The sequence below is a fragment of the Vicugna pacos genome, chromosome 11 (genome assembly GCF_048564905.1).
Source record: "Vicugna pacos chromosome 11, VicPac4, whole genome shotgun sequence".
In the NCBI taxonomy this organism is placed as follows: Eukaryota; Metazoa; Chordata; class Mammalia; order Artiodactyla; family Camelidae; genus Vicugna; species Vicugna pacos.
The window spans coordinates 60,039,780-60,066,644 of NC_132997.1; the positions used below are offsets into that span (position 1 = coordinate 60,039,780).

The following is a 26,865-nucleotide window of genomic DNA, read 5'->3' on the forward strand; positions in this document are numbered from 1 at the left end:
TTTATTGTGCTTCGCTTGATTGATCTTTGCAGATATTGTGTTTTTACAAATTGAAGATTTGGGGCAACCCTGTGTCTAGCAACTCTATCAACGCCATTTTCTCAGCAGCATTTGCTCACTTCATGTCTGTGTCACATTTTGATAATTTTTTCAATATGTCAAACTTTTTCATTATTATTGTATTTGTTATGGTGATCTGTGACTAGTGCTTTTTGAAATTACTCTTTTAATTGTTTTGGGGCATCATGAACCATGCCCAGATAAGATGGTGAACTTGAAAAATGTTCTTTGTGTTCTTTCTGACTGCTCCCCCATTTGGCCATTCTAGGTCTCCCTCCCTCTCCTCAGGCCTCCCTATTCCCTGAGACACAATAATATTGACATTGGTCCAGTTAACAACCCTACAGTGGCCTCAACATGTTCAAGTGAATGGAAGAGTTTGTACATCTCTCACTAGCATCAAAGGTAGATATGATAAAACTTAGTGACGAAGGCATGTCAAAAGCCAAGATAGGCTGAAAGCTAGGGCTCTTGCACCCAACAGCCAAGTTGTGAATGCAAAGGAAATATTCTTGAAGGAAATTAAAGCACTCCATCCATCCTGCAGCCCATGAATTAAGGAGTGATTTAGACTTTTAAGTCTTATTGTCTAAGAAATACATTTTGTAAGGCTACAGTTGCCCTAGGTTGTGTCTTCTGATGGATCTGGGCGAAGTAAATTGAAGACCTTCTAGAAAGGATTCACCATTCTAGATGCCATTGAGAACATTAGTGATTCATGGGAAGAGGTCAAAATATCAACATTAATAGCAGTTTGGAAGAAGTTGATTCCAACCTTCATGGATGGGGACTTTCAAGGGTTTGAGACTTCAGTGGAGGAAGTAGCTACAGATGTGGTGGAAATAGCAAGAGAACTAGAATTAGAAGTGGATCCTGAAGATGTGACCGAATTGCTGCCATTTCATGATAAAACTTTAATGAATGAGTTACTTCTTATGGATTATAAAGAAAGTAGTTTCTTGAGATGGAATCTACTCTTGGTGAAGATACTGTTAAGATTACTGAAATGACAACAAAGGATTTAGAATACTACAAACTTGGTTGATAAAGCAGTGACATAATTTGAGGTGATTGACTCCAATTTTGAAAGAAGTTCTACTGTGGGTAAAATGCTGTCAAACAGCATTGCATGCCACAGAGAAATTATTCATGAAAGGAAGTGTAAATTGATGTGGGAGACTTCATTGTCTTATTTTAAGAAATTGCCACAGTCACTGCAACCTTCAGCAACCACCACCCTGACCAGTCAGCAGCCATCAATATTGAGGCAAGACACTCCCTCCACCAGCAAAAGATTATAACTCACTAAATGCTTAGATGATGATGAGTATTTTTTAGCAGTATTTTTAAATTAAGGTATGTACATTGTTTTTTTTTTCCAGAAATAATGCTATTGCATACTTAGTAGACTACAGTATAGTGTAAGCATAACTTTTATGTATACTGGGAAACCAGAAAGTTCATGTGACTCACTTTATTGCAACATTTACTTTATTGTGGTGGTGCTTTATTGTGTGTGGCTGCACCTACAATATCTCTAAGCAATGCCTGTATTATGCTTTTATTCAGTTACCTAAAAAATATTTAGAGAAAGGAAAGGAAAATTGCAAAGAACCTGTTGTTCTTTGAAAAGTAAATTTTGATTTTTTTCAAAGGTACAACTTTGAAAGTTAAATATATGACTCATATAAATATAGGCACAATCAGACATCTATTAATTTAATAATGAGAGGATCTATAAGATGATGATGCTCTTGGTTCTAAGAGCATTTTGAGGATCTGCATATTTATAGGCATTTAGAAAGAATGTTAGTATAAGATTGCTAGGTTAGACACAAAATTGGTTAAAGCTGCACAGTGCAATGAAACCATGAGTGCTGAAGTCACCTTTTCCTCTGGACAGAGTGGACAAAATGTGCCATGTTAACATGTAAATCTACAGGGTCAGGGATCTAACCAATAGTGAATAGCAAGTCAGACCCAAGTCCAGTTTCTTAGCAAATTAATCAGTCCTTGGGTAGACCTGAGAAACAGTGTCTCAGTGTGAAAGGTCTCCCTCTTTCCCCTTATTACTAAGTTTTGGATAATTTTTCTAATCTGAAAATAAAAATTTGATTTTTTTGTGTTATAAGTTAACTCATCTGCTTAGATAATTTGGACTAAACTCTACCATCTCAGCTGCTTCTGGGAGTAGAGAGATTAAAAGAAGGGAATAGGGATATTCTCAATTCAAAATTCAAAAAGAAGCATCTTTCCCAGGTGACTGTTCTCTCCTTCTTATCAAGGTCAACCTGGCAGGAGAAGTTAAACAATGGAAAGAGGGCTGGACAAATATGTCCTTGGGAAACAAGCAAGTAGGGGCTGGCAGCCTTCCCCTCTCCCAAGAGGGCTGCCTTTATTTAAAGGGGATAGATACCATTGGTGGATTCCAGCTCTCATCTTTTGCAAAGGTGGTGGGAGTGGAGCTCAGGCGAGCTGCTCTGGGCAGAGCAAGCCCCACCTGCAGCACGGTCTCCCTAGTTACCGGCTAATGCCTGGAATAAATTTGTCTGGAATAAATTCTCCACTCGCCCTGTGTGGGCTCATTCACAGCTCTGCGGTCCAGGGCTGGGCGCTTCCTCTTAGGGACTAAATTAACAGAGTGCAGACAGATCACATTTGATGCAGCGAGCCCTCCTTCAGAGGCTCTTTTGCCTGGGCAACACACATACATACACACACACACACACACATACACCACACCACAAACCACACACACCACACACACACACCAGAAACAGCAGCTATGTTCCCCTCCCCCTTCTCGTTCCCTGCCAGCTTTTTCTGAACGATTGATGAATCTCTGCGAGCCTCCATCCCTAGAGGGGGTAGCTCTGTAAAACTGGTAGGAGACGTCTGGAAGAAAGCAAGTCCCCCGGGGATTTCACCTAGGCAGAAACAGTTGGGCTTTCCCCGAGGGTGGCTGGCACAGGGAGGCCTGGATTAAACGCGGCCCGGTGTTGGCAAGATTGGGGTCGCTCGGTAACACTTCAGGTGCTCCTGACGGGGATCCCGGGGTCCTGGCCCCGTCGCTGCGCCCCGCCCAGCTCTGTCCCCGCAGCCTCGCAGGCTGCCGGGCTTTGTGGTTCGCCCGTGCGGCTGGGCCCCTGCTGGGGGTGTCGTTACGAGCATGTGCAGACAGCAGCCCAAGGTAGAGTGAGCGTGCCGGGCGAGCCCTGAGACTTGCCTTGCAATGCCATGTTTGTGTATGTGCTCTAACTCCCGGAGAGCGAGCAGGGAGACGGCTCCCCGGCCGGACTTGGCTGATGTTTTCTTGTTTCTGTTTCAGCCTTCAGGATAATTCCTTCAGCAGCACCGCTGTAACGGAGTAAGTGATTCTTGTCAATAAAATAAGACTTGCATGCTTTTCTCTGGAAGCAACTATCTTCCACCGTCCCCCGCCGCTCGTGGTACTAGATGCATTGTCTCCTGCAATCTGGGGCTGTGAAGACTGTGAGACATGCGGACTGATGGGGCCCAGAGATCTTTACAGGTTGAAATCAGCCTTTTAGCAACTATGGGAGAGAGATTAAAACAAACTAATTGATTCTGGGAGCTCAATGCTTCAAGATGTGTGTTATTGGAGTTCAGATATTTAAAAAATAAATCTATTTGATATGTCAGAAAGGAAGCATTGTTGTATTTTGCCAACATTGGTGTGTTTTCACGGAGCACGCTTGTATACATTTAGAGCAAATGGGAGATTGATGTGAAATGACTTGAGTTGAATTCCAGCATGTGATAAACAGGCTGAACTTATCCTCACCCTCTCTTGTCTACAGATTTTTAAGACACAGTAGAGTGAACTTTTCTTTCATGCCCTTTGTCAATTTTGTCTTCTGACCTCAAAGATCTGACTATAGGAGGAATGAGTTATCTAGTCCTATGGTTAAAGCTTTTGACTGGGGTGACAAACACTGTTTAAACATGAAATGAAGGAGTGTAATGTTTTACTCAAGGCGAGCATGCATGATTTTTTATTAGATAGTTATAGTTTATGGGTTTAATTCTTGTCATCCCTTCCTTAATGTTTTCCTAATACTATACTAAGTGTTAAAAATTAATAGGTATATGCTAATACTATATGTAACATATATAATTTACATATGTATGTTGAAATATCTAACTTCATTTAGCAGTCTTTCTCTAGGCTAACTCATGATGTTTACTTCTGGGACCTTATGATAGAAATCACTCTAAACAGCTTTTCAGGAAAAAGAGGTGTATAAGGTTGTATACTCAATGACATTTAAAAAAATGCTGCAAGTTTGATATAGAAAGTTGGGTCACTTGGAAACTGTTTGTTCAAGTTCCCTAAACAGCAAATAAATTATGTGTTTCAAATCTTATCCCTGTCAAATGCCTTGGTGATGGAGGGTAAGATTCTACAGGGCTTCCCAGGCCCTCTTGTTTTTCACATGCTTTTGTTTCTCTGTTTAGATACGATATTCTCTTGGTGTTGAGCTTCCTGCTCCCTTAAGTGGAGTTACTTAAAAAAAAAAAAAAAAGACCCAGGGTTGATTTTAGAAGATGCAATATAAAATACTCATTGGGAAGTGCATCCTGTTAATGAGACTGCTTGGTGACAATGTTACAACTTTGCTTTTGTGAAAGCCTGAGACAGGTGAGAGCTGCAGGCCGAAGTATACAGGCCAGAGATGAGGCTGTGACTTCCTGGTTCAGGGGCGCAGGTACTGTTTTCCTCCTTTCGCTGTGCCTCCAGTACCAAGTGCTTTCTGGGCCTGATTCTCAGGACCCCTATGTGGCCAAATCCCCAGAGTCAGCCACAGGCATAGCAGCTTCAAAATGCAGATACTTAGTTTCAGATTTCAGGTGGACAATTTTTTCGAAAAAAAAAGGTTTTATGGGTAAATGCTGGGGATAGCCTGGTACCTTGTCTTTGGACACTCCCCAGGGAGTTCTGGTTGCATAAGATCCTGTTGTTGTTTTCAGAGAAGTGACAGTGATTTATTTTAAAAAGCACTGAGTGACAATTGGAATGCCATCTGGCTAATCTAAAAATCTAAGGAGCATATTTAAAACCTACCAAAATCTTCATAGGTGTAACAGAACAGATTAGGGTCATTTAAAACCAGTCATTGTCTAATGTAACATTTCTCCTCCCCTCAGTAACGCTAACTGTTTCCCCTGGTTCTTTGTGCATGACCCCAAAGCCAGCAGGACCAGGGTGCACTATCCGGGGACAGAGAAGTAGCAGGTGCTCAGTAAATGTTTGGATCTGGTCCTGGCATATAAAGAGGAAACACTTGCCTCTCTTATATGTTTTGGATACAAGAAAACTTCCCCTTCCCTTTGTCCCCCTACTCCTACTTCCTCCTGTCCATGTGTTCGTTTCTTCCTGAGCACCTGAAATTCCACCTAGAGATGGTTTCTTTTGGATGAAGGACTCTAGTGATGACCCTTATTAAAAATGGAAATTAAAAAGTCTGTGCCCCTGGGAAGTGGATTCAAGGTGTCATTAATACTTTAATATAAATTATGTTATCAGATAGTCTAACCTAATAGGGTTCCGCTTAGCCAGCTGGGGATCTTCTAAGAGTCAAAGGGCAGGGGAATTGGGAGGGATTCAAGGACGTATTTTATTCTTACTTTCTCCCACGCCTGGCCCTGTCTGGACCAAGTCAGTTTCTTTTTCTACCCAAGTTCATCCAAGATCAGAATGGCCTTGGCCTTCTCTTTTGTATCTGCAGCACTCTTTCATCTGTTATTTTTCCATGGTCATTTCCTGTGGTGCCCTGCCTAACCTGCTATTTGAAATGATGCCTGGCCAGCAGTGAATTCTGCAACGACTTAATTATCATCCAGTGGTTCTCAAAAACAACTGATCATCAATACCAACTGGAGAAGGGGACTGGGGCTTGTAAAAAATCCAGTTTCCTGAGTTTTATCCCAAAGTGAGAAACCAGAATGAGTGATTGTGTGGCAGTCAGCCTAGTGTTAGTCTGAGTTTTGTAAAGCTTTAGGTCAGTGTAAACGTTTTGGAAGCACACTAGTTATGTGGGAAGAAGAGCAATCTGGTTAAAAAAAAAACCCACACGCCTGGGCCCCACCCTCGAAGAGTAGGGCTGCGGTGGGGATGAGGCTGGCACCTGCTGTTTTAATCAGTACTCCAGGTAGTGCTGACGCAAGAGGTTTCTGGTGTCACACTTTGAGAAGTCCCACAGGACTGCAGGCTGCACCTCTGCAACTTTGCCTTCAAAGAACATGGTACTGCAGGTGAATGAAAGTCCCCTTGCTGATTGCAAGGATAAAATACCCATATATTGTCTGGGAAACCACAAATTAGAACTCTGGGGCTTAGAGGGAAGTCATTTAATAGAGATATCTTTCACAATTTTTTTTTTTTACTGTGAACAACAGTAAGAAAAACATTTTCTATTGCAATCCAGCACACACATATATACATGAATTATTTAAACAAGTTTCATGAAATAACCCTCACTATATTGACATTTTCTATTCTCTTTCTCTAACAACAGTAACAACAAAATGCTGTAGCTGCTGTCTAATCTCAATAGGTCACAATATACAGTTTGAAAAACATTGTACTTGAAGGTGTCCAGTTTTGAATATTTAAGAAGAAGATCATTAAAAAGATTGGTCTTTAAATCGTCCTACAACGTAGGAAGAAAAATCTCATGCCCAAGGCCAGTTGGGCACTTGATCAGAGTTGATTTTCTTTCAGGCATAGGGATATCTGAATATGGATTCCCACTGTGGAATCCAGTTTTTTTTTATTGGGCTAATACTGTACATTTGCAGGGGGCTCTGGGCAAGGAATCAGTAGAGTAATCAGAAAGATACTAATTAAGTACAACTTGATGGTCTTCACTGAAGTAAATGAAAACTCAGTTCAACTAAAAGAGCTTGTATATGTGAACCATGGAAGCCACAGGGAGATCTATTGCATTGTTATATCTGCAAGCTAGGCATTGTGTTTTCTTGAACGGTGTCTAGAGTTGTTCAGTAGTCCTTAAAATTGGATCAGCTAATTAGGTCTGGCCTCATACTTGAGAAAGCATCTGCAACTTCGTATGTTCTGGTGCCGAGTTTCCATTTTTAACTAATTATCCTTTGAGAAGAAAGATTAATAAATCAAATGAGGAGGAGAAAAAAAAGTTCTTGCCAAATTCCCAAACAATAGGTATTGTTGAGCTCTGAGGTGGAGCCTCTGTTTGAACCCTAGTTCTTTGGAAGCAGTAATTCTAGATTTCTGTTCTTCATTGATTTTTCTGCTTAGCTAGATTGTTTTTGTTGGGGGAACATCTTTATTCACATTACAATGATCTATGATCTATTAAAGTAAATGCCTCTAATGGAGGAGAACAAGGCAACATTTAGGAATTTAATTGTTGCTTTCTATGAGATGGACAAAGCAGACTATTAAGAGTCAAAAAGTGGGAAAGCAAGGATATATAGTTCATTTTGTCAAGGAGAGCATTTTTGTTAAGGCAATGGATTTTTTTTTTCAACTGTCAGCAGGAGCAAAATATTTCAGCAGGTAGAGAGGGTTGGTGGCCTTTGTTTAATTCGTTACAAAACAATAATTTAAAGGGAAGTAAGGTAGTAAGGGGAGAGAACTGAAGCTGTCATCAGTTTGTTCTGTGGCTAAATTATACACCATTGCCAGGAAGCAATATTTAAAATTTTTAGAAGTGATTTCATATAGGATAAGTACAATATTATGGTGATATCTATGTATGTAGATATTTATTTATTTACTGTAGTCCACTTATCACATTATGAATCTCTCAGAGCAGGGTCCAGGTTCTTTTTCAACTTTCTATCCTTCAGTAGTAGTGCTATTCAAAGTGTGGGTTCACAGGTTGTAATATGTCTGAGACAAGAAAAGTACTGAAACAGGGACTATGCATTTAATAACTTTTATAGGGATTTGGCATTCCTGTGGCATTTTTACCAAATTATCTATCCATAGTGGATTGGAAATAGACAACCAAGTGGTCCATCCTGAATCCCAAAGAATTTGAGGAGCACAGCTCCAGTGCCTAATGCAGTGCCTGGAAGGCAGTAAATGCTCAGTAAATGCTTGTTAAATTATATCAGGGACTAGACTTGCTGAGGGGCCAGAGTTAATGATTCAATTCAAGCATTTATTGAGTGTCTTCTCTGGGTTAGCACTGTGGGCACTGTGGCACCATATCTAGAAGAAGAAATTATGGTTATTTCTTTTCATGGAATTAATGACGAATTAAACACAGCTCAGAGGTACAAAGGAATTACTGGACAGTGCCAGGCAAAATTAGTTGGCTCCTGAAACCTCAGAATGAAGAGTAAACATGTATGTATTTAGATTAAATTGGGAACATGACACGTGGGTGAACTTGGCTTGGAAAGTTCACAGAGCTTGTGAGACTTGAGCAGTGAAGGCTGAGTAGGAGTTGAAGATGGAAAAAGCATTCCAGGCTGGAGTGGTGTGGGGGAATGGCTGAGAATGGGAACAGAAGCTCCCTCATACACTAGAGTGAGAGAATGGTCCTACTCCAGATTCCCTTAGGCAATGTGGAGCACTGGAGATTTTTCAGTATGGAAGAGCCAAGAATTTTTCACAAGGTTATTTGAGAAATTTTTGTGAAAAGGAAAGAGGTTGAGAAAGTCTGGTGGCCAATGGAGTAAACCAAATGGCAGCTGGTGTGATTTGGGACTGCCTAAGGCAGAGGTAATGCCAAGAGACATGTAGCAGAGTCTCTTTGGAGCCAACAGCAGTCCACCAATCTTGGTGTCCAGTGTCCCCTCAAGCACTGTGAACACTTAGATCCTTGCTAAAATCTTGTTAGTTTAGGTGATGCAGAGCAGTGGTTACCTCTGGTTCTGAGCATTTAAGCTCAGATGATACGACAACATTGGTATCATTAACTGGTAGACTTTTGGGGAATCGTTGCTGGTTTAGGTGAAAGCAGTAAAGATTGTTCTATTTTTTAAGTTTACTGGGCTGATCTTAAGATAATTCTAGACTGTTGCTACTTCTACTGCAGCAGACAGCTGGATCTGATACAGTTTTATTCCCTCTCCCCAGGTGTGACGAAGACACAGTCTCTCTGCATGAAGATCAGACTGACTGCTCCAGTCTCAGGTATGACCCACCATTGCTGGCTTCTTATGAAGAACAGAAACCATCTGGGTCTGGTCTTAAGTCTCTTCATTGAATTCTAATAATTTATTCTCAGGTCTGATTTCTTGTAATAGATGATCAGCTCTTGAAGGAAGTTTTGTCTTGTCTACTTTTGGATACTCCCCAGGACAGTACATTTACATGGAGACTGCTCAATAAATACCTGTTGAATTAAACTTTGATTAGCCCATTTCAATGTTCCCATCGTAGATCCTAAGGAAGAGGTTCTAGCTTTATTCACCACACATGTCTGGAGGGTGGTCTTGGTTATCAAGGGGTTCATGATACGATGGCAAAACCTTCCTGTCACCATTTCTTCCACATTTTATTCAGATATGCACTTTCAGATACTCTTTATTATTTAAACAATGAAAGGAAGCTGAGGTTTCCTTTCTCATCCTGTAGGTGGAGAAACTGAGACTCAGAGGGATGCTAGCTCATCCAAGATAACACAGCCACTCTGAGAAATAAGTTGCACTCAGGTCTGTCTGACACTAAAGTCCACTGTTGGATAACAAATGTTTGTTGAAGGCCTATTTTGTGTGCCAGAAACCAGTGGAGATCTGGGGTAGAGAAAGACAAACCAATCCTTGCTCCCAGAAGTTCAGTCCACTGGAGGAGACAGGCAAGTACACAGGTGATGACGCTGCTGTGCACTGGGTGCTGTTTCACTGGGATCAGACAGAGGATTCACTTAGAAGACCTAGTGTAGTCTAGTGAGATTTCTGGGATGGATTCCTAAAGAAAATTACACATGGCACATGACTCTTTGGGGTGGGATATAAGGCCAAAACATCATGAAGCTACAAACGGAGCAACTTAGCCAATAGAGGATAGAGAAAATAATTCAAGTTGAAGGTACAGCAAGCAGTTCAGGATGGCAGGAACCCTGAGAGGTGAGGCCAGGAGTGGTAAGAAATAAAGTTCCAGAGATAAACAAAGACCTGATTCTGAAGGATTTGTGTGCCCTGCTAAGGAGTTTATAATTTATCCTGGAGGTATTGGAAAGACTAAAAATAGCCCTCATGTTTTTCCTTTGTGAATAACCACTCACCTAAGGCCCTAATTGAGAGTAATAATAGCCCCTACTTACTGGGTTGTGCCCTTGAGCCAACTTTCTGTGGTAGGCATTTCACAGAGACTATTACCTCTGCAAAGTAGAGACTCCAGGCATCTTACGGACAAGAGTCGCAGAGGTGAAGTGGTGTGGCTCAGGCTGCGTTATAACAAGTGGGAGGATCTTTTGAACTCCTGTTCTTTTCAGAATACCATGCTCATTCTCAGTTACAAGTGATTCCAATGAGCAGTGACAAATTACCTGTATTCTGTTTTGGGGATTCTGAGGAACCGGTTGGAAAATATATTTCTAAACATGACTTTTGTATTAGGTTTTATATTTGTGTAATGAGAGACAGATGCTTTTTGCTCCCCCCCCCCACCTTCCTTGCTTTTCAAGCCAAGGAAGTGAATGAGATGACATTGGTAAATTTGGGGCACCTTGAAAATATGATATAAAAATAAAATTCAGATATTATTTTAGGAATGAGTCTATCACAAGAGACATTTTATTTATTTATTTATACATTTTGTGCGGAGGGGAGGTAACTAAGTTTGTTTGTTTATTTGTTTGCTTATTTATTTACTTAACATGGAGGTACTGGGGATTGAGCCCAGGACCTCCTGCATGCTAGGCATGCACTCTACCACTGAGCTATATACCTTCCCCCAAGAATCATTTTAGATTTGAAAAATCACTTTGTTCCCCTTATTTTGAGTGTTCTGGAATTCTCCTTGAATGAGGAACTTTTGGGTTACTGTAAATGCAGCTGTTCTTTCTTTTGTTGCTCACCCAGGAACATAGAGTACTTGGATGAGTAGTAATTGTTTCTAGTGAGAGAAATGCATTTCAAACAAATTAGTGTAGTTCTTTTTGTTTTGTTTTTCAGTTACTAACATGAAGAATTATTTCACTTCTTGGGTTTTTCTTTACCAGATACTGTCTGTTTTAAGGCTTAAATTTAACTCTTTCACATAATTTTATTTCCATGTCTTGCCCAATTGCATGCACTCTGGTCAGGCTCCAGACCTCCTGTCCTGATGTTTTCTTTGATCTTCCCTCAGGGACTACCTGGAGCTCATCCTCTTGCTATCAGCTTAGTGAATTTAATCTCTTTCATTCGTGAAAAGGCATCCTGAGTAGAGAGTAGAAATCCTTCCTTTGCTGGTCTTGTCTCTTGACTTTACGTGTCCTTGAGCCATGAAGAATTGATTCTTAGCTGACCTTGCCAAAATCTCTTTTATGGATGCTGCTGGTTGGGGAACAGGAGGGAAAAACACCACCTGGGGGAAGTGTCCACTCCTGCAGAATTGTATGACCTGGTAATGAATGACTGCCAGTAGGTTAAGGATGATGATACTGCTTATACAAAGGGAATGCCCCCATTTGGTTATGTCCATGATGCTTGCTGAATTCTTAGCAAAATAAGAAAATAAAATACATCTAGATTTAAGACAGACAAATGACTTCAAAGAAGAGCGTTATTATGTCATTATTTTTGAGAAAATTGAAATGCCAGGGTGATATTGTGTTGAATTTGATTGATGAGTAAAAATGAACACTGTCCTCCCAGCCCTAAGTGTATGGAGGTAATGCCGGCCTGTTCAGTCTTCTCCAGCAATTCTGCACCAATAGGACCCAGATGCCGGAATCTTCAGCTTTGCATTGAGTGTTGTTCTTATGGCTTGGTCAGGTAAAATTTGGCCCTTGTGTTATATTTTATTCAGGTAGTATATCCTATTAAAATAGAGTCCTGTTAAACTTTTAAATGCTTCTGAAAGTTGTAAGGAAATGATTAAAGACTTTCCAGTGAGGAGGAAGCATTATACCTTGAACCAAGGACACAGGCATGAGAGGCTGGAGACCCACCTGACCACTCCAGGCCTGGGTGAATTAGCCCTTCTATTCGGCACTTAATCTCTGGGTTTTATAGTCAGTCTATAAAGTTGGGGTGACAATAACTAAGCAGACTATATCACATTACTCTTGTGAGAGAAAAACAAGATATATATGAATCCATCTTGAAGTGAAAAATTAAAAGCAGATCATGATAGTATGGACGAAGCTACAACTACAAAAAGTATATATCCATTAGCAAAGACTGGAAGGGAATGGGCGTGATCTCGAGTGAAATTCAGTTCCTCTGAAACTAAGTCTACACTAACAAGTTGGGAGGTACCGTATATATAAATAGAGCAGCAACCAGTATCACCAGCCTCTCTTTCCCACAGCGGGTTATTATACTCTTTTTGGTGCTTTCTAAATTGGATCTTTCTTGTTTTAGAGATGAAGACAATAAAGAAAATTACCCCGACGCCGGGCCTCCGCTAGAGGAGCCCGCGCCGCTGTCCCGCGTGCCGCCGCAGCATGTAGAGCAGACCGCGCTGCTGGACGGCGTGCTGCGACCCAGCATGGGCAACTTCAAGTCCCGGAAGCCCAAGTCCACCTTCAAGGCCGAGAATGGGAGAAGCCACAGAGAAAGCCAGGTAGACCTCCTCAGCCCTTTGCCAAGACGGGTGCTTCTCAGACGAGGGCACAGTTGCGGGTGATGGTCTGAGCACTTTATTTTGCGAGAGGCGATTAGTGTGACTTGCGCACCAGCGGCCTGGGACGCTTGCTTGCATCCGTGCGTTAACAGTGGAGCGCTCTGGGCAGGCTGACAATTTAGCGCCCTTCCAAACTGTTATTCTTAAAATACTGGAGTTTGACATTGATTTAGAGGAGCTGCTGCATCATTTTTGGGGAGAGTGAAGGAAGACCTCCAGTTACCTTCATGTATCTAAGGCAGATAGCTCTTTCCCCAAACCTGGAGATTCTTTTTGGCAAATTGAAAGTCCCAAGTTTCTCCAGAGCCATTCTTAGGCTGTGATTTAGCGGCTTCGGAAAAACACTCAAGCTTGTATGTGTGTGTAGTATCTGGTTCCTTGAGGTCAATAAGGATTTAAATGTATGAAAGAAGCATCTTTTCAAATTGATTCAAGTACTGCATTATATACACACATGCACGTATTTACTTATTTTACTTTTCTAGTTGTAGAGGGATGTATTAAAGAATGTGATTTTAAAAAATCTTAAAAGCCCCTCAAATAATTTATGGTGCTTTTTAAAGAGATTAAATGAATATATCCCATTTTAATCTTACCAGGAGGTTGATGGTCCCAAAATTAAGACTATACTTCTAGTGCACCTAAAGCAGTTTTGGGGACGTAGGTGCTTCATTAATGTGACCTTTGCTTTTTTGTTAACACTTTAACTGTTAAATAATGTGGGAGGCTCTAAGTGTAATAGGTTAATTATGCAATAAATTCAAGTCCAGTCCTATTCAGTAAAGGGGCACCAGGTGATCTTCCTTCCTGTTAGAACAGCTTTAGCGGGGCAGCTTATCTGACCTTATAACTTTCTTATTTGCCTTGTGACTTTCATTTCTTTTTTGGCACGGTGACCTCTTATTGAGTCAGTTAATTCTGCAGTGAGATGAAATGCCCTCTGCATTCATGAAGCTGTGTTGTGATTATTTGAAACGGAGTTGAGTTGCAGAGAGAGGTTAAGTGTGAAATACCATTTGAGTTATGATAAACTTGAGACCTTGCCTGTTGCTGAATGTACCCAGCACTTGTTTGATTAGGAGTGTGGTGCTGGGGAGGAGACAGGTACCCAAAGGGCTGCCTGCACAGTCTGGCTGGTTCCAGGGAGGCTCTGACCTTGAATCTCCCACTAAGGGTCACCTGTGACATTGTGGGCTTTGGGTGACCAGCCATCTCTTCTGGAATGCCCTCTTTCTTGTCATCCTGTAGTCTGGCCTCATAGAAATTGCACAGTTATCACTTGTAATAAGGTGCTAATGGGGCATGTAATTCCCAACATGTTGCTCATGCACAGAAAGATTTCAGGAGAGAGATATGCTCGTATAGTCTTTGCTGATAATACAGCATCGGAGCCCTGGACTGCAGGTAAAACTTCCAGTTCATTCTTAACATCTCTATGTACACAATGAGCTATTTTTTCCCCCTCTAATGACTAAGAGAACTTTGATAATATTATTTTAGGTCTTCCATATTTTGGAGAAAATTGAAACAGATGTCATTCTTCCCATTTTCTTTAAGGAGATATAATTAACATTGGTTGAGTACTGACCAAGAACTGAGCATCTATAAATAATATTATTAATAAAATCCACTAACACTTATTTAAAGCACTTATTGTGTTCCAGGCATGTAGCCATGTTTATGACAATTATCTTTTTGTACAAGTGGAAAAACTAAGGATCAGAGGGATTACCTAACCACTTTAGTAAGATTTGGAAGAACTTGAGTAGAATGTCTTTTCCATAAATCATAGTGTTTCTAACAAAAGGTACCCAGAACTTCCAACTATGTGTCTAGTGATTTATTTACCCCCTTATATCACTCATACCTTAATTGTTACATAAAACCTATTATTTCACCCTGGAATTTTTTTCCTTTGGTGATATATTGTGTTGCTAAGCAGTAACTATTATTTAGATAGGATTACTTTGAGGGAATTTTACAAGTGTGTTTTTCTTCTCTGCCTTAAAGCTTTGTGATGTTGGTCACATCAGTTAGATACACTTTGTTGAGTGAATGCTAGGTCTACTAGAATTTAAGTTCTTTGAGGTCAGTGAATGAGTCTTTGTTGTCTGTCTTTGGATCTCTGGCACTCAGTCACTCAGTATTATTCACTGAATGACTCAAAATTGGTAAGATATATTATATACACACACACACACCTAAATATGTATATATTTATTATATACATTGTACATAACTTTTTTGTAAAATGGCATATATATATTTTTCTGTAAAGTGGAAGCATAATATCTTTTCAATTATAAAAAGTCTCATTTTAAAAGAGGATATAATCATGACTCTTATACAGATATGAAGTAAAGATGTGTCAAAGATTTTATTTAAATCGTGAATTAATGACAGAACCAATAAGATATTACAGTCAATTCAAAAAAGAATGCAAAATATCACACATTTACAGTCTGCCAAGGAATGCTGAAGTAAATTTACAAGTGCACACAAAATTGGCCATACTTGCAGTATCCATAGTGTGATAATCAACTACTTTGCTGTGAACACAATTTGCATTTCTGTGGAGAGAAGTTATTTGCATTGTCATCAGTTTCTGCAAGTTAACTTCTATTTCTACAGCCTTGTAAAATAGCCTACTCATAGACGAACAAAAGCAGAGATTATTCAGATAGGTGAGCTAGCCAGGACATCCACTAAATTTCAAAGTCTTTTATAATTTTTCCTTACAATCTCGACCTCCCTCCCTTCTTCTTCCTTGTGATCATGATAATCTCAAAGAAAGATTAACTTTGATCACAAGATAAGACTACTCTCATTAGGTTTGGCCTTATTATTTACCTAGACAGGCATGGCAAGAATGTTAATTTACCATCTAGTTCTTCTTACATATGCTTTGCAAAATCTAGAGCCGTATAGTTTTGAATAATTACAGAATGAACTTCTCTTTGGAAGCTTTCATAAGGAATCTCAGATTAGACTTCTAATGCCCCTGTTGTTTGCAATCCCAAGGCAAGGGAACCGAATTGAAGAAATTCTCTCCACCTTTTTTCGCCTGCAGTACTTACGCATTTGGGTGAATTCTTTTTTTCTTAAGGTCCCCAAAATAACTTTAGATTCCTGGCCTCCAAGGAAGTGATGGTCCTTACCACCTATAAGGTTGGACCCTGCAAACTAGATAGCAGGCTAGTTATCCTAGGAGTCCTTTGTAGGCATTGACTCTGTAATTAAAGCCACATTAGTTCCTTAAAATCAGCCTGTTCTACCTGATCCAAGATCAGTATGACATTTCAGGCAAGATGTTAGTTATATAATAGAGTTATCCAATTTTGTCTTGGTAAAACAGAAGATGTTATTATTGAATATATGAAATAATTCTATTGCCATTGAAAGAAAGATTTGGTATGAGTTCCTGGATTCTAGGGTTTAGTGAGATTTAGGTATAATTTAAAAATATTTCATTTAAGTTTATGTAACAGAATGGTTTTAAATGTAGGTTTTATTATCATTTAGGTATGAGGAGGCTGATGGATCAGAAGATGACTATCATTTGGAGAAGTTCCTACTCATAGTTCTTAAGAAGAGAGAGGGGGCATACTATGTCATGCAGGGCCACAAGGGGAAGCACCAAGGTTGGTCAGGAGGAAGATGGAGCATGGGCAGAAAGCATTATTGTGGCTTTTATTGGAAGGGAAAGCAAGGCAGAGTAAGCAGGCTTAGAACTGGCTAGTTTGAATAATTTCCGTGAACTCTGATGTGTATAGGGGTTCTCTCTAGTGGTCTGGTACCTGGCCCTGGGATGATTAGGGCAAAGGATGATTGCTTCTTGGAGTGTATGAATCAGGTAGAGGAGGTGGTTCAGCGTATGAGTTCTGGATTTGTTAGTTTGCATATGAATGGCACATTTCTATTTCCAGGGCAAGTCATTTGTCTTGTTTGCTATAAAAATCTACTAAATAGTATGGGTAACAAATAGTTGAAGTAGAAAGAGAAAGGACTTTCTTATAGGGCCAGAAGACAGACTATATTAAAACAACAATATTCCAATCAGATAACCACTGTAAAATTTCCCTTATCAGTCCATTCAGTTCTGTGTAGTTAAACCTTGTTCCACTTGATCTTGGGTTAGCAATAGCAAGAAATTGTCTGCTTCTGGACTAAAGTTCTGCAAGTCCTGACCCAGCCCATTGGTGTTATCAGACTCCTATACCCAAGAGTCTGTTCTTTGGAATGTCAGTTATTTAAAGTATCTGGGCCTTTACCAGGAGACTCTTGAGAATATTCTTCCTAGTTGATGACAGAGACCCTGACCTGAAGCTGATAGTAGAACCTTGAGGCAAGTGTCTGAAGAAAACAAACATCTATAGATCACAGAAACTGACAGTTATTTTCATTGATTTACTACTAATAATTTTCAAATGTGAAAAGTCTGATGAAAGTTCATAATAAAAATGATTCATAATGTGACATGAAAACAGGATAGTGAAACCATTCCCATCAAGTTAGAATGTCTCAGGGGATAATAAAATAAGCCTATCTTTAAAGAAGTCAGAGAATTTACTTCTGGTTTTACAAAAATGGAGTAATATAATTTTTATAGATGAAAAAACTTTAAAGTATAGCATAATAGTCCTAAAAGAAGATGCCAAGAGTATCAAGTAAGACATTCGTTAAGTCTGGTGTAGGTCCCGGACATCTGCATTATTATTAAACTCCACAGACAAGTCTGTTGTGTGTCCTGATTGAAAACCACTGGCCTGGATGATGCCAGATTCACATGAAAGAAGTAAGGCTATGGACAAGTCTAGTTTTTAAATAATAACCACAGTTATCACTGATTACACTATAGCATTGTTGTCTAATATTATCAGGCAAAGTTCCATAGGACTGGAACAAATATACCAGAATTTGATAGAACTATATATTTCATAAGAGTTTGGATCAAAGGGTAAATGACCCACTAACTAGGTTTACCATGCACTGTGGTAGAGAGAGTAGTTCTGTTCATAAAGCTGGATTTATTTGGGGATCTTGAGCTTATGCTACAAATCCTGCTTGACACTGGTTGCTGTCATCAAAACACAGTTCTAGCTGGTCTGTTATGAAATCATCATTCCCCAAAAGTACCTGTGAAGAACCTACAGGCACAGCTTTATGAACTTAGAAGGAACCCTCTTTGAAGCTGGAGGGCACCATTATAAGAGTTAAGCTATTGCCATTTCTGGGTTCTCTCATCACAGAGTGGATCTTCAGTCTGATCCTCACCAGGTTGGGAATGGGGGTGTGGGCAAAGGAGAAGGGGTCCGATAGGAACCATTGAAAGTTTGGATCTTTCTTACCTTTCTGATCAGCCCCAAAGTCAGAGTCAAAAAGTCTACTTATGAAGGATCAGACTCAATATTACAGCAACTTTTCTTTAATTTTGGTTTTGGCCACCTCTCTGAGGGTAGAGTACAGAATCTGAGGTTTTATGTGTATGTCCGAATGTGATTCCAGTTTTTCACCAACTATGAATGATTTAAAAGAGGTATATTTGCTGATCCAATAAAAGTCTGGGAATCAGGAAGGCAATGCAAGAATGTTCTCAAAGAAATTGATATTTAATATCTATATATAATAAAGATAATAAAATAAATAATATAATAAAAGTCACTTATGACAAACCCACAACCAATATAATACTAAATGGTGAAAAGCTAAAAGCCTTCCGACTGAATTCTGGCACATGACAAGGATGCCCATCCTCACTACTTCTGTTCAACATAGTATTGAAAGTCCTAGCCACAGCAATCAAACAATAAAAAGAAATAAAAAGTATCCAAGTCAGAAGGAAAGAGGTAAAATTGTCGTTATATGAAGATGACATAATACTCTATGTAAAAACCCTAAAGGCTTCACACAAAAACTATTAGAATTGAGAAGTGAATTCAAAAAGGTAGCAGGATAGAAGATTAATATACAGAAATCAGTTGCATTTCCTTATACTAACAGTGAAATATCAGAAAAAGTAAAAAAAAATACTGTTTATAAAGTCACATAAAACAAAATACCTAGGAATAAACCTAAACAAAACAGTGAAAGATTTATATACTGAGAGCTATAAAACATTGATAAAGGAAATCAAACAGGATTAAAGGAAATGGAAAGATATCCTATGTTCTTGAATTGCAAGAATTAATATTGTTAAAAATGGCCATACTACCCAAAGCAATCTACAGATTTAACATGATCCCTGTTAAATTACCCAGGATGTTTTCCACAGGAGTAGAACAAATAATCCTAAAGTTTATGTGGAACCACAAAAGACCAAGGAGTGGCAAAGCAATCCTGAAGAAAAAGAGCAAAGCTGGAGGGATAACCCTCCCAGACTTCAGACAATGCCCCAAAGCTATAGTAATCAAAACAGCGTGGTATTGGCACACAAACAGACATACAGATCAATGGAACAGAACAGAGCCCAGAAATAAACCCAAATACCTACAGTCAATTTATCTTTGACAAAGGAGGCAAAAATATACAACAGAGAAAAGACAGTCTCTTCAGCAAGTGGTGTTGGGAAGGCTGGACAGCTATGTGTAAAACAATGAAATTAGAATGCTCCCTCGTACCATACACAAAAATAAGCTCAAAATGGATTAAAGATTTAAATATAAGGCATGACACCATTAAACTCCTAGAAGAGAACATAGGCAAAATATTCTCTGATATAAATCGTAGCACAATTTTCTTAGATAAGTCTCCCAAGGCAAAAGAAATAGAAGCAAAAATAAACAAATGGGACCTAATCAAACTTAGAAGCTTTTACAGAGCAAAGGAAACCATAGAAAAAAAATGAAAAGACAACCTACAGACTGGGAGAAAATATTTGCAAACAGTGTGACTGACAGGGACTTAATTTCCAAAATATACCAACAGCTCATACAACTCAATATCAAAAAACAAACAACCCAATCAAAAATGGGCAGAAGACCTAAATAGACATTCCTCCAAAGAAGACATACAGATGGCCAATGGACATGTGAAGAGATGCTCAATATTACTAATTATTAGAGAAATGCAAATCAAAATACAATGAGGTGTCACCTCACACCAGTCAGAATGGCCATCATTAAAAAGTTCACAAATGATGAATGTTGGAGAGGCTGTGGAGTAAAGGGAACCCTCCTACACTGTTGGTGGGAATGTAAACTGATGCAGCCACTATGAAAAACAATATGGAGATTCTTTGAAAAACTAAAAATAGACTCACCATATGATCCAGCAATCCCTGGGCATAACCGGAAAAGATGAAAACTCTAATTCGAAAAGATACATGCACCTCAATGTTCAAAGCAGCACTATTTATAATAACCGAGACATGGAAGCACCCTAAATGTCCATCCACAGATGAATGGATAAAAAAGATGTGGTGTATGTATGTATGTATGTGTGTATGTGTGTGTATATATATATATATATATATATATATATAATGGAATGTTACTCAGCCATAAAAAGAAGGAAATAATGCCATTTGCAGCAACATGGATGGAACTTAAGATTATCATGTTAAATGAAGTAAGTCAGACAGAAAGACGAATATCTTATGGTATTGCTTGTATGTGGAATCTAAAACAATGATATAAATGAACTTATTGACAAAACAGAAATAGACACACAGACATAGGAAACAAATTTACGGTTACCAAAGGGGAAGTGGAGGAGGGGTAAATTAGGAGTGTGGGATTAACAGATACATACTACCATATAATATAGATAAACAACAAAATGATTTATTGTATAGCACAGGGAACTACATCCATTATTCTGTAATAACCTATAATGGAAAAGAATAAAAAAATATACATGTAACCGAATCACTTTGCTGTACTCCTGAAAATAATGCAGTATTGTTAATCAACTATATTTCAAGAAAAAAGAAAAGTTAAGATATTTAGAGGGAGGAGAATGTTGATTTCACAAGGGTCAGTTTTAATTTTCCTTTTTTCTTGTGTATTCCTTTCTTCCTTAGGCAGAGGGCTTTGTTAAAAAAAAAAAGTGGCTTGGATAAGGACCACTTAATGACCTGTCTCCTGAAAGGTCAAGTTTTATTGATGCTAATATTAGTTTATTGATATAATGAACTTGAAGTTAAAACAGGACTTTAGTTTGTGCTAAGCAGAAACTCCTCATCAAAGTATATTCCAGTTAACAGTTTGCTATCCTGTGGAATGTCTTATTGAACAGCTAACACTCTTTCCAAGGAGGAGAACTGACTGAAGGCAATAGATTATATATGTTGTAATAATTTATGAAAAATTACACAAAATATGGGGAGTGAGTGAAATGGGTGAAGGTGGTCAAAAGATACAAACTTCCAGATGTAGGATAGATAAGTCCTGGGAATATAATGTACAACATGATGACTGTAGTTAATAATACTGTATTGCATATTCGAAAGTTGTAGATCCGAAAAGTTCTCAAGAGCAAAAAATTGTGTTAACTGTGTGGTGATGGATGTTAACTAGACTAATTTTGGTGATCATTTTGCAATATATACATATGTCAATTCATTATGTTATGATGTCATACCAGTTTTATCTCAGTGAGAAATATGTATGCCTTATCCCATGATTAACAACAAGCACTGGAGGTTTCATCTCTCCCCTATAGAATATTTAGGTAATTTTTCACCTTGGAAAACTTTGGGATTGACTGTGAGACCATCTCTGTCATTTACTTTCATTTTTTGTGTGTGACCACCAGTCTTGATCAGTTTTTCCTGTTTTTGGTACAATTTCTACCATTTTCTAGAACTATTTGTCTCACATCAATTTTTTATATTCACACTTTCCTGATTACATGGTGAAAAATTTAGAAACCTACTATTTAATTAAAAAATCCTTATTTATTGATATTACTGATTAAAATGAACTTGGTTTAAAAAAAGGCAATAGATTTTTATATGTTGTAATACTTTGTGAAAAATTAGAAATGATTCTATATTGCTATAGTATTAATCCTTAACAATCTGATTTGGGGATGATTAGATTTGACTGACAGAACCAGCTTCATGTTTTGGACCTCACAAATGTCCAGAGGACGTTTAGAATTAGCATTGGTGGATCGAGTCTTACCATCTTCACTTCCTACCAGTTGGCATCAGGCTATGCACCATCCTTCTGTCCTCCCCCTCTGGTGGTACTTTAGCAGAAGACAAAAGGTAGGAGGCTATAGAGAGAGTTCTTCTGCACTGAGCTGTGTACTATGATCGTGCTGCTAATCCACTTCCTTAGGGAGACCAGCTGTTCGGTCTGGTGTACATCAGGATTAGGTTTCTTCCACTTGCCTCTTGTAGATGTGTTAAGAGGCTGGAAAGGGATCCAGATCTGATTGTGAAAACTGCATTTTTATCTTTCTGCAGAAATGAAAACCCCCTAACCTCTCTTCAGGCAAAATAACTTAACTGTGGAGTATTTACTACATTTCTGTTTTTGGAGAGTACAGCTCTTATTCTTCCTGCGTTAGACTCTGAATTAAGAGAAAGACAAAGTTAATTCTGGGTCATTTTTTTTTTACCCAAAAAGGAACTAAGATTCTGTTTCCAATTATAGTTCTACTTTATGTACATTGTTCTTAATATATTACTGAACCACCACGCTAGTGCACATGGTAAAAGCAAGAAAACTGGTACAGCTGATTGACTTTGAAACTGAGAGCCCTGGAAAGCTAAAATGAACTTCAAATAGAATTTCACTTGCTCTTCCCTGAAAGGAAGACTTTTAAGTTCTGAATATGCCTTTGAGGGCTTTCTTTTTGCAGTGTGTCAAAAGCCTGAATTCATTGTGATTCTAACAATTGGTCTCAGATAATTGTTTTGACACATTTGTTTTTGTTGCTTTATTTCTCTCATGTGATTTTGCAGCTCCAGTGTAGAGGTTTTACTTCAGTTCCTGTTTAGGTGTGGATGTGGGGGAAGACTTGTTACTGGTCAGGACAAAAGGTGATCCTCTGGATTTTTGTTCCAAGTTCCCCATCACTTCTCTGAGAGTAAAATGTTTGAGATTCAGGGGGATACAGTTCTGAGAAATTCAAGGTCCTTGAAAGTGAGGCCATCTGAGTCAGTGTTCGGATTTATTTGTTTCTCATGGTGTATCAGATTCTGATCCTCCTCTTTGAAATAACAGCCAGCCTGTTCTCTGTGATGAAGTTGATTCAGAAAGATATTTTTAGGAAGGAACCTGGAATGTCTGTAATATAATTTTATTATTTTTTTTCAAGTGAACAAATATATTTAGCTTAAGACTGACATGAAGGAAACTTAAAATTAAGTAATGTGCCTTGTTTGCCTCGGCATTGAATCTTAAAAGTTAAAAAAAAGTCATCACTCAAGGCAGTGTGTGTTCAAATAACTGGTTTGAGACAAGCTTATGAGCAATGGGACGTTTAAAACGTTGTCTTTGTAGTGCTCAAGGCCACATTATTTAACTGATATTCTGCTTCTGATGGATACAGAAGAATTCCCTTAAAAACATGAACAAGACAGTATTGATGGTATTGGTTCACCTGAGTGTAGCAGTGGAGGATGACACAGACTGATCTCTACTCACATGCTGCCTATAATATTTAGCAGAGATGCAGGTGGCTCCCATATAGGATGGCTCTTAAATTTGTTGTTTTTCTTCTTCCTCTGCATCCTTTGTGATAAATAAATTCTTATTTAAAGAATCTCTGATTTTGTTCTACATAGTTCCCAAGGTGGTTTCTCGTATCATATATATAGCCCTACACATTCAGCCAATAATCAAGACCCACCAACATATAGAAAGAGGAGTAACATGTCCATGGGACACCATTGTCCCTTTTGGCACCTGCTGTCCCTCCATGGGGTTCCAAGACTTACTCCCTCTACTATGGAGAATTTTCCTTTGATAACAACCAGAGGTAAATAATTGAATGGCGGTGTAGTGAGGTGGAAAGTATGATCTGTAGTTCCTGGTGGATATGGATTCAGATTCCTTCTCAGCCACTTACTTTCTGTGTGACTTTAAGCTTTGACTTACTAGCTCATTGTGTTAGTTTTCCCTCTATAAAGCAGAGATAATAATTTGCATTTACTTTTAGAGTTTGTTGAGAATTAAAAGTGATAATGATATAACCTAATTGTTCAGCAAATTTCATGGGGCTAAAAAGAGTATTTAGAATGTTTTATAGACTCATCTGGCTGAATAACACTAAAACTTCAATAACTGCATGTCTCCTGAGTTAGGCTCAGCTGGGCTCTGCTGCATCAACAAGTAATCCAAAACCTTAGTAGTTAAAACCAACAAAAGTGTGTTTCTTGTACCTGTTATATATCCGTCATTGGTCACCAGGAAGAATTTGTTCATGGCGGTCAATCGAGGACTCAAACTAACAAAATAGTGACAGTCTTGGATGTGTGGTTTTGAGTCAGAGAGAAAATAGAGCTCTGGAGGATTCTGAAACAATAATTAAAAGATTTAAGCCTGAAGCCGCACAATATTTCCATTCTCTACTAATGGACCAGAGCTGGTCATGTGTTTCCCCTATAACCACACCTGTATAACATAGGGACGAGGAAGTCTAATCCTACAATGTGTGCCCAGGGGGAGAATGAAGTACTGGCCAGCAGCACTAATGACTTCCACATCTCTCAAGCTAGTATATAACCTAAAGCAAGAAGAAGTTAACTGGTCTTTTTCCTCTTCCGGTCCTTCAAAATACTGATGTATCAATGTTCTTAATGTCAAGGACTAGAAGAAGAAAAAGAACATTAATTAGTCTAACTCACCAAAGGAGCTACATGGCATTATACTGTTGGTCTGAACAGGAATTGGAGTTTTATATAAACATCCCTTCTGTTAAACACCTGCTTCATTACGATCAGGAAAAAAGAAGTAGGTTTAGTTATTGACTTTGTCTCTATTGCCAAATGAAACTTCAGAGTTTGTCAGTTTTATTTGATTTGGAAATAATTGTGGTCTTCTTCTTGACAGAAGATTGTAGTGACTTTGGCTTATGTCAGCTAAACTTCTGGGGCTGTGATTAAGAGGCATTTTAAAATTTGACCCCCAAATAATCCTTCCTATAGAAAGTAGATTTGACCATTGGGATATTGTCAGCTGCGGGAGCTGGGATTCTGCATACACACGGATATGCAAATTCACATCCTCATGTACTTGGTGATATTTATCCAAGAGCAGGGTGTTCTTTAGGCAAAGAAAACAGCTTAGTGAGGAGTTAGACAGCCTGTTTTGGAGCTTGGAAGTGAAGCTGTTTGGAAAGTCTGGAGAGCAGAAACATAATGAACTGACGTTTTGGGTAACTAAGAATTGCCAATCTAAACTTTATCAAACATGGCTAAATATCACTTTGAGACTGAGACGTAACATATCAACCTCAAGCTTGCAGTTTTAGGCTCCATATTTTGAAAGAGATGCAGTTGCCAGATAAAATATGGAATTCCTGGTTAAATTTGAATTTCAGAGAAACAATGAATAATTTTCTAGGATAAGTATGTCCCACGTAGATATTGCTTTCAACAGGAATTTGTTTTGTGCAAGCAAATATCTACATGGAACATACTTACACTACAAAATTGTTCATTGTTTACCTGGAATTCAAATTTAACTGGACATTGAGTTTTTATTAACTAAATATGGTGACTGTATCAAGAATGCATGGCCTGCACATTTAACCTCACTCCTCTTCCAAAGTACAAGTAACTAGTTGCACCCATTTAGCCAGAGAATATCAGGAACTAATTTTGTTTTTAAGTTTGATCCTTTTAGGGTAGTTAAAATAGGTACAGGAAGGGAAGTTAGCAGCCTGTCCAGATCTCGAGGCTTATTACAGTATTTATTTCACATCGTTATTGTCCAAACAGTTTGAAACATTCTGGAAAAAGCAGCCCACTTTCTTGGGATGAGAAAGCCTTAAAAACCGGGTAAAAGTGGGAAAAGGCTTGAAAATCTGCCCTCAAAGCCTGCAGACGATCCCACTGGATGCCCCTTGCCATGAGCAGTGACTGTCATCAAGTTAATAGAAATGCTGACTTTAATGAGCCTGTTTCTGTGTTAAAAGGATCAAAAACAACATAATTGATGTCAGACACAGAATGATAGCGGTGTTTTGAGCACGAATTGTACTGAGGATAAACAGCCAGACAGGATGCTGCTTTGAAAATTGCTGCTCTAGGCTGAGGCTAGTGCCACGTGCAAGAATGGCTTTCCTGTCTTAAGCATTCTTTCATTATGTAGTTGATTGACTTCTGGCATAGTATCTGGTGGTCTATGAGTCATGACGGTGCTTTGATTTCCCACTCAGCAAAGCCCTGCTTGGTTTTGCTCTGAATCTTTTTTTTCTTTTTTTAAACAGCTGAGCTTTCTACAACTTTAACTACTGCTTAATAAGTTGTAGCCACAATTATGGGATTTCTTACAGGAACAAAAATGTCCAGCTCTGCTTCTTTTGTTCCTTAACACACTGAATTACAATATTATGATTGCTTGGCTTGGTGATGTTGCCATGTGCCAGATAAATTTTCTATAGAAAAGGTCATCCCAATGTTAGATTTTCAGAGTTTTCAGCTATAACTAGCATGAAATAACCAACAGGATACTGTCAAAATTTAAAGCTCTCTTAATTAGTCTGCCAGTGTGGTGGGGACAAACAGTTGGCTTTTAGTGTGTTTTAACCCGGAAAACACCGACTGTACTGAAGGTATGACCTACCAGCTTTAAAGCCACCAGGAAAAGATTGCTGAATGTTGTGCTGATGGATCCACAGAACAGCATTGTTCCCTCCCACCTCTTCCCTGCGTCCCTCCCTGTTGCCTACTGTCTTCTCAGTCGTATTAAAACTGACATTTGATTTAGAAACCAAGAGAGCCTGGTCCAGATATGGTGCACTCTGAAAGACAAGTGAACTGAATAAAAGGCTGAATTAGTTTAGCTCTAAATAAAAAACAGACATATACTAATGATTTAAGCCTCCTTTTACAA

General features: G+C 38.8%; 1 protein-coding gene across 12 annotated transcripts in view; it reads left to right on the top strand.

Annotated features, from left to right (window-relative positions):
* Positions 1-26,865, top strand: part of FAM13C (family with sequence similarity 13 member C) — a 344,617-nt gene that overhangs the window by 196,958 nt on the left and 120,794 nt on the right. For 7 of the 12 annotated variants that reach the window (XR_012077447.1, XM_072971476.1, XM_072971477.1 and 4 more), the window contains exons 1-3: positions 3,272-3,427; positions 9,155-9,211; positions 12,592-12,793. Coding sequence is in view for 11 of the 12 variants with exons in the window: in XM_072971476.1 (XP_072827577.1) it covers positions 3,366-3,427; positions 9,155-9,211; positions 12,592-12,793 (321 nt within the window). In the remaining variant the exon portion in view is untranslated. Of the gene's footprint in view, positions 1-2,979; positions 3,251-3,271; positions 3,428-9,154; positions 9,212-12,591; positions 12,794-26,865 lie in introns of those variants that run through there. The other 5 variants (XM_072971482.1, XM_072971483.1, XM_072971481.1 and 2 more) reach the window with 2 other exon arrangements.